At 53.0% G+C, this 13253-nt stretch overlaps 1 protein-coding gene across 1 annotated transcript; it reads right to left on the reverse strand.

The window, feature by feature from the left end:
* Nucleotides 1–8426: 8426 nt before the first annotated feature.
* pgi-1 (Glucose-6-phosphate isomerase) lies at nt 8427–11148 on the reverse strand (the record flags this gene model as incomplete). Its single annotated transcript, XM_032022029.2, has 7 exons — nt 8427–8514; nt 8571–9003; nt 9073–9179; nt 9235–9768; nt 9868–10419; nt 10829–10882; nt 11078–11148. The coding sequence occupies 7 exons, from the start codon at nt 11146–11148 to the stop codon at nt 8427–8429; spliced, it is 1839 nt and encodes a 612-aa protein (XP_031893263.2).
* Nucleotides 11149–13253: the final 2105 nt, after the last annotated feature.

The following is a 13253-nucleotide window of genomic DNA, read 5'->3' on the forward strand; positions in this document are numbered from 1 at the left end:
GCTCATTGGACTGGTGGTTGACGGGTGTTGATAAGACGACTTGTGGAATGTCACCGCAGCTGCATTCGACCTGGAAAGACGGGGACGGACGAAGGGGCAAAGTCTGTGAAATTGACGAGCCGACGTGGATGCCGTGGGCGAGGTACATTGTGTGATAGTCCGATAGTGAGTGTAGTTCGTTGGTGGAGAGCCTCCGGTTGCTGATTGGGGCACTGTTCGCCGACGAACACCTGCAGGGAGGGTGCAGTTTGCTGCAAGTTCATGACCAAGCAAAGACCACCGACAACAACCAGACAATGAGATTTGGTCCTTGCTGAGCCCGAGATGAGCCTCGATCTGGCGGTATTGCTGCGGCGATGAGTGGTTGGGCTTGCAGGTCAGGGTGCCCCGCGCGGTTGGAAGAGAAGAAATGGCGAAAGGATGATGGGTATTTGCGGCCACTCCCATTCTGCCACAAGATTGTGCATTTGGTGTTGACCCTGGTTTCCGTTGTGTCACCGATACGATGGCGATTGCGTCCCGTCGGCGGGCCTTGAAGCCAGAATTCCAGTTCACGATGCTCCCCATGCTTTTCGGAGGATGAGGTACCTGGCGATGGGCGAGACCTCTCGAAAGTGCTAGAACTTGTACTTCTCCACGTTGCGCAGGGCAGAAGGACACCTCCACCGGACCCAATACTGTGTTCTCGGTGGGGTCCGTGGCCATCGGGTCCAACGTCTGTTTATCGACCATTCGTCGGGTCGTGGATATGGGTTGTACCTGCCACCCATTTGGTGGAGTGGAGATACAAATCGACGAATAATCGACGTTTTCGAATCGTGAGCAAGTGCCCGCGAGACGACGGCCCGTAATGTCATGCCCATGTCCTTGCTGCCTGAGGAACTTTAAGCAGTGGGAAGGCACGAAGGCAAGGCAGTTGGTGCGTGCTTTCCCTTTCCCGACTTCTTCCTGAGACGGCAGGAGGCAGGTGGGACTCGCAGTCTCACGGCGCACCCGAAGCTTCCGTTTGCGGTGCGGTGCGAGGTGTCCACCTTCCAGGCGCAGTTTCCAGTCTCAAGGCCCGAAATTCCCGTCCCCGCCCGCGCCCGCCGACTTTGACTGGGACAAAGACTGCCCGATGAGGAAGGAAATGCCCACCCGCGACTTCCATCGGCGGGACCTGGAAAGCGCCGCTGTCAAACGCATCACCATCGTCTCTCTCCAGTGACACCGGCGAGGCGTCTTGTACGCTTCATCCGAGTCTGACCAGAGCGCACGCCTTATCTCTCCCGTCCACTGCACTTCCAGCCATCGTCTCACCCCAGCATGCAATTGGAACAGTCAGCGCCGTCGTCAAACATGCTTTCCCCCTCAGACGGGAGTAGCCACGGTCAGAACACCACCTTAACCGGCGCCGTGGTGACACGACACCCTCCCTCAACAATCTAACAGCAGGCTGACCGAGTTTCACCACCGTTGATGCTACCCGCAAGGCTTCAAGGCTTCGTTCGTTCGTCCTTGGCACATGGTAAGGCTGCCTTCCCTCCCCCTCGGGCTGACTGTGGCTGCCCTCCTACTGGCCGCCTGCTCGTTTCTCGCAAGGAGGCTCTGGCCTGTCTCTGCATTGCAGATGCCCGCGATTGGCTTTCTTAAGCCTTTTCATCACCACCATCACCACCATCCGCGACACCACCCCAGATCGACCTTCGTTGCCTTGAACTCTTCCCCAGCTTGGGCCTTGAACCTTGTCTACCACGCTTTCTTCCCACCATATTCTGGACCAACCTCAGACGAAATACCTGATTCTTCTGCCTTCCGTTCTTCTCACCACCGCGATGCTCGAGCCTTTCGCTGCGACATGTACGCTGCCTCGATGCCGATGCACGACGGCTGTCACCCTGCAACCTCACTGATGTTCCCTTCGCATCATACCTACAGTGATGGGACGACCAAGTGAGGCACAAACAAACACAACACACGAAGTTTAGGATCCCGCATCGTCGTCATCGCAACCTGTGGCTCGGGCTCTTCTCTCCTCGGGGTCTGGTCCGCCAATCACCAAATCCCCAACCATCCCAAGCAGCGACACCATCAGTAAGAGGTCAGAGAGTTCGGACTCTTGTCAGAGGTTGCGCCGGGCCCTGGCTATTCCCGCCCGCTGGCCGCCGATGACATCGCTCCCGATCGCCATCGTCATGACCACGACAGGTAGTCCCCGCGCCGATCAACCCTCAGGGTCATCACCTCAACTAGAGCCTCTAGACCGCAGTAGCCTCACCAGCCATCCTGTGCCATATCACGCTTAACCTTGTCCGTCTGAAAACAAGACATGCGTTTTGCACCGCGTCCTGCATTGCACTCTGCACTGCACGGCGCCTGTGCTACCAACCCCGGTCCAGTCAAGAGACGTTACTGCAACAATGCAGAGCGAGTCTCGAGCGACGGAATGACGTCGAGATGCTTCCAGAAAGCAGTCTACCGACGCTGAGCTTATGACACGCCGTCTGATGCCCCCTACTAACGTTTGCCGGCCGTCAACCACGACACCCGTGAGCCCCGCGAGAAGCACGATCCCGTGTGTGATGGCCCACGATAGTTGGTCCCGAGATCGTGTTCCTCGAAAAGATAAGGTCTCTCGGTCATATTGGCATTGGTAACACTCACCCACAGCCAGATTGGGTAGTTCAAGGTACTGGTCCGATAGTACTCGACAGTCCACAATTGGGCGCTTCAGGCGCCTTCACCCTGAGCCAATTAACTTGAGCAAACCGGCGCCCAGCGGCAAAGAGGACACATCCCAGCAATCTCACAATCTCACCAAGAAGAGCTTCGTTCATGACCGGCCAATCGAACGCTGTCCCTGACTCCGCCGCACTGCGGTTTCCAGCAGATTACTCCACGAGAAAACGACGTCCGCAGATGTCTCCACGCTTTCTGAATGGCTAGAACTCAAGACGGGGACCCGAGCGGACTCAGCACGATGCAGAGTTCAACACCAAGTCTCTTCACTGGTTTCTTGGCATGCGTCATTTTCATGCACCCACACCCCAGCCCCATGTCAGGCCCCACGAACCCTTCCCACAAAGACGCCAGCGGAGCATTTTGATTCGCCGATATGGCCTCAACCTCGCTGCACAGGGAAATCCTAGGCACCAAGGGTCTCTTGATTCACCCTCAGCCTCCACTTATGTCGCAATACTTACGCTACGAAACCCCTGGGTGTGATCTTACTCAAGAGACCCTGGCAGGCCCGTTAGCACTTGGATCACGGTCAGCCAGGTTGAAGTTTGTCAGAAACTGAATGGACCCGTCATTCCTCGACGCAATTCGGCTACGGCAGATGGGGCCTCACGATATGACCAAACAGCCTTCGTCCAGGTAGCACGTCATTGGCAACAAACAGCGCATCAAGCTATCGTGAGTTTGAAAGCTGCGGAGCAGTATGCCCGGTTCCGTCTAAAGCCTGACATCGTTCACCGCAACAACTCACGAACTTGCGTTCCGGTTTCAAAGACCGATTGGTTTCCTCGCGGCTAATCTGCCTCACGGCTGCCACAATCTCCGAGCATTAGGTATCGATGATCACGTCCATGAGAGATATTCAGGAGATACTGCCTCTATAGAATATGTCGGCCATTGTTACGCTTACCCTTCCTCATTCAATCGCGTCTATCCCACATGATAAACGGTGGTCAAAGCATCTGCTTGAGTCGTTGACAACCGCTAGTGGGTAACCCCAGATGTTCCTCAAGATGGTGATGGATCAACAGAGTGTCGTTATGGATGGTGGATTTCATATGAGGACCTGACTAGGAGAAGCCTCGCTGGTCAAGCGACCTCCGAGCTGGGACTGGTGTGGGATACGCGTTTGCCGCGGTCATGGTGGATGCTCCATGTCTGTTGGTTTAGCACATGCATTTTCTTATCATTGCCCATGGCAATTTCACCAGCATCCCCTCCAGATGCTGGATTTTGTCGCTGGCACTGTCAGTTCCGATGCGAGACTCATCTAAGAAGTACCCCGAGGCGGACTTTTGAGGTGCAGACTTTTCCACTGCCATCGACTTGTTGACAGGTTCAGAACGCTGGAGGACTCCTCGCCCGCCTCGCCCGCCTCGCCGAGAGGATATCGGCTGCCTGTTTTGCCACGATTTCATGCGATGCTGCCTTCGAACTTGTATGCTTGAATGGAAATAACACGCGCAGTCGCCGCTTGGGACGGCCCGATAACATAAATGCCTCTTGTTCGGGCAGCGGTACATTATCCGGCAGCGACATTACAAGCTGCAAATCGCTCACTATATTTTGCACACTTGCGTTGGAGGCCTCACTCCCGACACCATTCCCCCGATGGAAGGCTATCCTTCCCGCTGACTGCTTACCACCAGGTTCCCCTTAAATTGCTCCAGAGGCACCCCGTTACTACCCCGTGGGCAGCTGGGAAAAGGTGTGTCAAATGTTGCATTCGTTCGCCCCTTTTGGCAACATACACATACAGTTTCTCCATGGGGTTTCGCATGCACGAGGACGAAAAAGAGAGGTCCATGGACCGTCCGGTGCAGGCCGTGCCGCTATTTCAAGTGGGGCCGATTTTCTCCGACTAACAAAGTGAAGGAAGGTCACGCTCCTGACTTGTTGATCAAGTCGCGGCCAGCACGAGCACACACGCACACACACATGTTGACAAAATGGTCGAACACACAAACTCACTCGGCCATTTGGTCTTGAACACGAAACAGTTCTGTGCCGAACCGAGGTCGACCGTCTCCCAGCTGCTAGCTACTCTGATCGACGATTACACCGTGATGCGAGCCCGGTTTGGCAGCTCAGCTTCTCCATTCTCACCTCAGCTCTAAAACCTACTAAGTAATGGACTTACTTCCCTTGGTGAAGGAAGTACTCCGGCGGCGACATGAAGGATTGGCCGCGCCGATGGCGCCTCTCCTTTTCCTCTGCCACCGACCTCTCGGCGGCAACTTGGCTTTCGTAATCCCGCATAGCGGAGGGCAACACCACCGGCACGAAGGACGGCCGTCGGCGTCGGGTACGCGGCACAATGCTGTCCCTTGGCGATTGATGCGTGCGGCTGGCGGTCGACGGCTACCGCAGGCTCGACGGCGTGCGGCCAGCATACCGGAGAAAGGTTGTCCGGGATTTGACTCCAGAGCGACAATTGGATGGGAATTGCGCATGCAATCCCGAAGGTGATGATGAGCTGGCTGCTTCCACCTGCATCTCAGTTTCTGTGGCTACTGATTGTTTGCGCCCTCGTGTCCGTGGCACTGGTGGTTGTTTGGCGAGCGGACGTTTTTCGCTGTCGATCACTCAGAGACCCAACGGAAGCGGCTGGATCCAGCCAAATGGCATTGCATTGCGGTAGCGGACGCGACCTTTTCCACCGAGCACCGACTGAGCCAGTAGAGAGGCTACCCAGCTTGAGCCCATTCCGAAGTGCACCGAACGGGCATCTACACAGGCGGCGCCATCGTCAATCAGATCAGAGATACGAGGCACGTTCTTGAGACGTTCGAGTCAAGTATCAATGTTTGGCGAAGCAAACTCCTCTCCACAGCGGCCGGCGCCGGGGCTAGATCCCCAGATCAGCCAATGGATCTGTGAACCAAGTGGATTTTTGATGGACTGTTTCCGTGAAGAACTTATCTGCAATGCGAATTCGCGGAGACGGTTGAGGGATGCTCCATTTGTGTGCACCGGTGTCAAGTGGGCGAAAACGCGGCTTCGTGGAGAACAGATCACAGAGCGGTGTCTTTGTCGTTGCTGACAATCAACGGCCACCGCTGCTTCGCTTCAAAAAACCCAAGTGCCTGAACTCCACCTCCGCATCCAAAAATCGGGACTTCCAGAGACCCTTTTTCCAAAGAGATAGAGAAAGCCCAGGCAAGGTAGGCAGGCTCACTTTTTTGTGGAGGTAGGCGTGTTTCGAGGCTCCATGCCGTCCGTGTAGACAAGACGGTGTCGATCGACTCGCGGCAGACCCAGTTTCCTGCAAAGGGAGACCCATGAGACCCAGAGGGGAGTGAGAGCATCGATTCCCACGCTTTGGTGGGTTGGCCCGTTGGATGAAGTTCTGGACCCCGAAAAGGCCGTTGAGATCATCGTCGGTGGTGTGTGCATCATGAGTATGTCACCTTCTTGAACGGCCGGTGCCCCTGGCGATCGATCCGTGGGGAATCAGATGAATGAACAGTGGTGGTCCTTCGTCGGGTGACTGGTCTTGATGGGCTTTGCATGCCGGCAAAGGTGGCTTTCTAAGCTTTCGGGGTTTTCGGCCTTTCGGGGGTCGATTTGATATCGATCTCGTGAGATAACGGGCCGTTGATACGTGTGACGATTTTTGGGGTGATTTATTGTTGACAGTATCCTGGGTCTCTATGACGGTCAGTTTGCCTTTGACGTTTCGCGCTTATCAATGATCACGATCCAGCCTGACGATCGCCTACTTCTTCTGACGAAGTTTGTTCAGCCGGGCAAATGGTATAGAAAATTGTGCGTACTTGCTGACATTTAATTGTCCGTTGCCAACGCAATCGATCTCACCCTGCGGGAGATTGCATCACGGAGGTAGATAGCTTCTGGCGTCGTTGACGTGGCCCTGGCTTGATCCTGAGAGGGCAGCGAATGGAATTTGTCTTCAATGCAACTCTCCATACATCCTCGCTGTAGATGCGACTGGTTTCTATCTTTATGTCCTCTCGACTTGCTCGCGATGTGCGTAACATCTGCTAACGAGAGGAGAGATACAAGCTTGCGCAAATCCGTCTCTTAAGCGTGAGCAGACGCAGCAGGGTGGGTCGCAAAGTCTGTGAATTCAGGACTTCATTACTACAGGACCATGGCCGGCCATCATGTCGGTCTTATCTTTGTAATGCTGAGATCTGCACAGCCCGATCACACTTGCCCATCGTCTGTTTCTTGAGCTGGGCACCTGAGAATGAACGATGTGTTCTCATATGTCGGTCGGAACCCAGGACAACAAAGCCCTGCTCCAATGGGCGAAAGACATGTAGCTCGCAGAGTCGTTGATTTGTTGACACGGGTGGGTTTGAGGTCATAGTATATCTCTTATAGGAGATACCGTGGTTGTCACAATCCTGTGCGAAATCCTTACTATCCCTTAACACACCTGCCTCCTCATATGTCAACATTAAGCATTAGGGATGAAGACATATGATACTACATCCAGGTTTAAGTCCTACTAGCCATTGATGTTTGGGGGACTGTCAAGGACGTACGACGCTGTCTGTGAGGCTCCGAACTCAATAGTCGTCCTACTACTATAGCGAGTCTACCGGCAGCCCACATAAGTTGTTATCTACAGAGTGCTTCACAGAGGTAGGCACAACTGTTGCAGATGGAGTTTCTTAGTGGAAGGATACATGAACACCTTTTTGTTGACTGGTAAACTTTTTGGAGAAATCATATGATCTCTTTAGCGCTCCAATACTTCCCATCCATGGATCCGCCCTAATGTCGACAATCCTATATTGCCCTTGCTTTATGTGGCTTTCACATCAGTCCAAACCTAATCAAGACTTGCAACTCTGACCGGCCATCAATAGTCTCAGACAGGTACTCTAGTGATGCAAACTTGCTTGCACCCTTTCAATCAGGCGCCTGAGCTGTCTCATCGCACTAAGGGCAGCTATAGCAATTCTTCCCGACGGACTTACATCGAGTTGAGAAGACGAAGTGCGGTCCAGGTTCATCCACGGCGCCCCAACCCGCCGCGAAATGGCCAAGGAAACCACGACGAACTGTGGGCACGGCCAGTTTCGGTCGGATTTGGGAGTGTTCAAGATGCCGAAGACGGGTCGAATGCCTTTCAACACACCTCTTGCCCTCTTGGTTCATCCAATTGTCCCGGGGAAAAGGTAAACATACGTGCAATGACAAATTTGCATCGAAAAGGCTAGTATCGCTCCCAAGCCAACGCAAGAGTGTCCCTAAAGGGCCGCATAGATACCCAACCTATTTTCGATTTCCTTTGGATACAAGTATCTCATGAGCTTCAAATCCACGGCGTTCACCTCCGAAGCACAAGAATATGAACAGCATTTGGTTGGGCCTCTGGCTTCTTCGCTTTTGGTATTATGATACCAGCCAAACACCATATCGGTTGGTAACTGGGCGAGAACATATTAGAAGTCCCAACCCTTGCGTCAACTGTGCCACCTGCAGCTTGATTAGCAGACTGCATTTCACATGTGTGAATATAACATGGGATGGTCCCTGATGATTTATCACACTGGAATGCTGCTCCTTAACAAAGCCTTTCACCAGAGAGCCCTCCATATGAGCACAATCACTGACAATAGCAGATATGGAACTGATCTTCATTTGGCTTTTATTGATATGTGAATCTTTCTTCACACCCTCTTTCCAATTTTAATTAGGTAAGGAAAAGTAACAGCGCCGCGCATTAGTCATTACAGGTTAGAGTACTTCTTGAAGGCGCCAATCAGGCCACCAGTGGAGGCGTCGTGGCCGTCGCCGTTGCCAGGCTCGTCGAGCTCCCTTTGAAATAGTTAGCACTTGATCCACAAGAGAGGTAGCTTTTGTAAAAGACATACTTGAGAATCTTCTTGGCCAGGACCTTGCCCAACTCGACACCCCACTGGTCGAAGGCGTTGATGTCCCAGACAGCGGCCTCAGTGAAGGTGAGGTGCTCGTAGTAGACAATCAGGGCACCCAGCTCGGCAGGGCCAATGTGGCCGCCGACAAGGATGCTGGTGGTAGGGCGGTTGCCCAGGAAGATCTTGTGGGGGACAAGCTCCTCAGGGGCACCCTCGGCGCGGACCTGGTCGGCGGTCTTGCCGACCATCAGGGCCTCAGCCTGGGCGAAGTAGTTGGAGGCCAACATCTTCTGGTGGACGTTGTCGCCGATGGGGTTGTGGCTCTTGGCGGCCAGGATGAAGTCGGCGGGGATCAGCTTGGTGCCCTGGTGGACGAGCTGGAAGAAGGAGTGCTGGGCGTTCGTGCAGGGCTCGCCGAAGAGGATAGGACCTGTGATGGCCGAGCTGTCAGTCTATTTCGAGCTTCTTCAGAGCTCGGCGGATCAGCGGGCCTGCTTACCGGTGGTGTACTTTGCGGGAGAGCCATCCGAGGTGATGGTCTTTCCGTTGGACTCCATGGACAGCTGCTGCAGGTAGGCGGGGAAGCGGTGCAGGTACTGGTCGAAGCTGTGGCACTTGATTAGCTTAACGCCCCTCCCGTTTGTCTTGCGGTTACACTTACGGAGCAACCAGGTGAGTCTGGGCCTGGAAGAAGTCAGAGTACCAGACGCTGAGAAGACCACCAAGGACGGGAATGTTCTCCTTCAGGGGGGTCTCGCGGAAGTGCTTGTCCATGGCGTGGGCACCAGCCAGGAACTTGTGGAAGTTGTCGTAGCCGACGTAGATGGCAACGCTGAGGCCGATGGCGCTCCAGACGGAGTAGCGACCGCCGACCCAGCTCTCGAAGCCGAACATGTTCTTGGCGTCAATGCCGAACTTGGTGACCTCCTCCTCGTTGGTAGACAGAGCAACGAAGTGCTTGGCGATCTCGCCCTTGCCGTCGGTCTTCTCGAGGAACCAGGACTTGGCGGTGTTGGCGTTGGTGGTGGTTTCGGCGGTGGTGAAGGTCTTGGAGGCGATCAGGAACAGAGTGGTCTCGGGATCCGAGTTGGCGAGGGCCTCGGCCATGTGGGTGCCGTCAATGTTGGAGACGAAGTGGAGGGTCATGTCCCTGGCGCCGTAGTGCTTGAGAGCCTCGGTGACCATGACGGGGCCGCTTGACGGGGGAGTTAGCGGGCGGCTCGGAGGTGGTGAGGGGTAGGACCGGAGCCGGGAGGTAGGGGGTAGGGGTCGGGGTCGGGGTAGGGGGACTCACAGGTCGGAACCTCCGATACCGACGTTAATGATGGTGGTGAGCTTCTTGCCGGTGAAGCCCTTCCACTCGCCGCTGCGGACCTGCTCGGAGAACTCCTTCATGTGGTTGAGGACGGAGTTGACACCGCCGTCGTTGTTCATGACGTCGACACCGTCGACCTTCATGTCCCAGCCGCCGACGTTGCGGAGGGCAGCGTGGTAGACGGCGCGCTTCTCGGTGAAGTTGATCTTCTCGCCGGCGAACATGGCATCGCGCTTCTTCTCAAGGCCGGCCTGCTCGGCCAGCTTGACGAGGAGGTCGAGGGTCTCATCGGTCAGGAAGTTCTTGGAGAAGTCGAAGAGGATGTCGGTGCCGGAGGCGTCGTTCTTGAAGGTACGGCTGAACTTGGCGAAGCGGTCGGTGTCGTTGGCGAAGGCCTCCTTCAGGACGAAGTTCTTGCCGACGTTGTCGCGGTGAGCCTGGAGCTCGGCCCACGCGGGAAGGCTAGAAGCTTGAGGCATTTTGGGCAGAGGTCGACGATGGTTGGACGGAGGAGGATCGTGGGGTGGCGGTCTTGGGGGGAGCAGGAGACGTTAGCTGGACGTCTCGGAGGTGAGGGCGAGGTCGGGTAGGATATAATATGTATAAGGTAGGATAGAGGATGGATTGGTGGGACAGTTCAGTTGACCCAGAAACAATGTAGAAGGAGAAGGAAAGAAAACAATGCAGCGTGGTGTCGTGGACTGACTGAGTGATGGTGGGTATCAGGTGTGGGAGCAGTGGTTGAGGTCCCAAGGCAAGGTGGGAGGCACCTCACCCTTCCATTACCTAGCACAGTGGAAGTGGGATGGGTGCGGCAAGGTGAGCGGTTCCAGCCAATGACAGGGCCCCGTGGGTGGTGGCATGTCTGGCGTGGAGGGGTAATTGCGTAGAAAAACAGAGGTGGAACGCGGGGCACGGCACGCTGAAGGGAAGCACTGACCTGGGAGCCGGGGGGTCGTGGAATGACGCCCGCTGTAGCACTGGACGCCCAAAGCTTCGACTCAGTCAGTACCTCAGCTTTTGACGCTGGTGCTCAGTAATGGCGCTGCAGAAGATGCTGACGGCGACGGGGTATAATGCCAATTGAATGATGAAAAGAGACGCAACGTGAAATTGAAGAATGGCAAGGTGGGCGGGAAGCAGGCCAGCTTTAGAAGGGCCTCGCTGGATGGCTGGCTAGGCAAGGTACCTCAAGGTAGCTGGAGCATATCCGACGAGAGACGATGGAGCTCTTGCTTTCTCAACCTGTTTCTCCGTCATTCTCGTCTCCCGCCGTCGCCGGGTCAGCTCCGCCGAGCAGTAGGGGAAAAAAAAAAAAAAAAAAAAAAAAAAAAAAAAAAAAAGCTTACCTAACGAACCTCGCACCTCGCGACCAGAAAGGCCCGGCGTGGCACCGACCCGAGTGTACCAATTCACCTCACTGAATTGGCATCACCGCAACAATCCAAGCCGGTCACGATGACATCTGCCTCCTTCTCTCCTCCGCGGCCCCGCTCCGTCGTCCTCACCTCCAGTCTCCAGTCCTCGTGGTAGTAGTGATTTCTCCCGCCCACTCCAAAAAAGTCCCAAATCGCCGTAAAGGTGCCACTTTGTGACTTTACAACCCCCCGTCTTCTCCATCTCGCATGGATGCGCTTGTCACACGCACTCTGTTTCTCGCCTGCTTCACTCAATGCTAATCGCCTATCGCCATGTCCCCTCCTCCGTCAGCCGTACCAATTGACGTCCCCAGCCGCCTCTGCTATATCCGACGAAGCGGGCCTGCCCGTCGGATCGGTGCTGAATTGCTGATGAAGCTTTCCCGACCATGATCCATCCCCCCAACCCCGACCCCCACGGCCCACGCATCGCGAGGACATCTCGAATTTTTCAGAAACCGCCCCTCTCTCCGCGCCGCCATCGTGACTTTCTGTCGTCGGTACAATGCTCTACCGGCCATCAGGAAATTCAAATCCCTCATTCGCAAACTTTCTTTAGCCTTCTTCTCGCATGTTGAGGAAGTTTCATAGCCCACCCTATAAGAGGGTCCACAGTAGATAAATCTAGTAAGAGCACTTCAGCTAGTGCTTCGTCTAGTAAGAAGATCGTAGTATATACTTAGAAGCTTAGAATAACTACTTACGCTAAACCTAATTATAGCTACCTATTATAGCTTTTAGTATTATATTAATAATGGCTCTATTATTAGTTGTTAACATATAACATTCTTTTATAATAATGATAATAATAATATAAGAATAATAATAACGCTTAACTTACTTTAATATTCTATATAAAATAAACTAATAACATTTAAGGTATAAAACCTTATATAAAAATACTCTATTTATTACAACTTATAACTACAATATTGATTATGTAATACGCATAGTTACGTAAGCACCTTATGTAATTAGCAGTTTAGTAGGTTACGTTTCAGATTATCTTTCCCCTCACTTTTCCCTACTAGAGGATGCAACCTGCCAACAACAATAAGAGTAATCACAATGCATCACTTCCTTTATTATTCTCTATACGATTAAATGCCTATAAATGCTTAGGATTATTACATTTCATCATAACATAAGCCCATCTATAACCCTATACTATATAGGCGTATATACCACGCCCCTGAATACGCTTATACCTGTGTTAACATTAGTAAGGTTAATAGCCTTACCTATATAACTTGTAGAGATAGCTTTATAAGGTTAGCTATGTAAAAGCTTATCTTAGCTATATATTTAAGATATTACTACTTACGCTAAGCTATAAGCTTATTCTTTATCCTATATATAAACTACTTAGATTCTTATAACTTATAAATAAATTACTTAGATTTTTATACTTCATAATATATCCTATCCTATTTAATGTATAGAGCTTTATACTATAAAGCTTTATTTAAAGTATACTTTAAAATATTAGAATTAATACTAACTATAGGGTTAACGTGGTTAATCAGTGAGTGGGCCACCCTCAGTGACCGGGCCACTTTTCCCACCTTCATCACCTTCTAGCTTTAATACGTCCTTTCTTCCACAAAACAATGTCTAAAACCTCGCCCGAACATAGGATCATTCTAGCAATTGATGCGATCCGATTGACACCGGGATTAAGTATCCGACGTGCAGCGACCATCTACAACGTTCCGAGAACTACCCTCCAGTCCAGAATGAAGGGTCAAAGTGCGAAGGTCGATAGCAGGAATGCCCAGCTGAATTTGACAGAGACCGAAGAAGAGGCAATTTTTCGATACATTATTGACCTGGATTCTCGAGGATTCTCGCCCAGACGCGTGGATGTGGGAGATATGGCCAATACACTGCTCCGGAAGCGTGATGGCCGACCGGTCGGGAAGCGCTGGACGGAATGCTTCGTCCAGC

Source organism: Colletotrichum fructicola (genome assembly GCF_000319635.2).
Source record: "Colletotrichum fructicola Nara gc5 chromosome Unknown KSG_Nara_v1_contig10, whole genome shotgun sequence".
Lineage (NCBI taxonomy): Eukaryota > Fungi > Ascomycota > Sordariomycetes > Glomerellales > Glomerellaceae > Colletotrichum > Colletotrichum fructicola.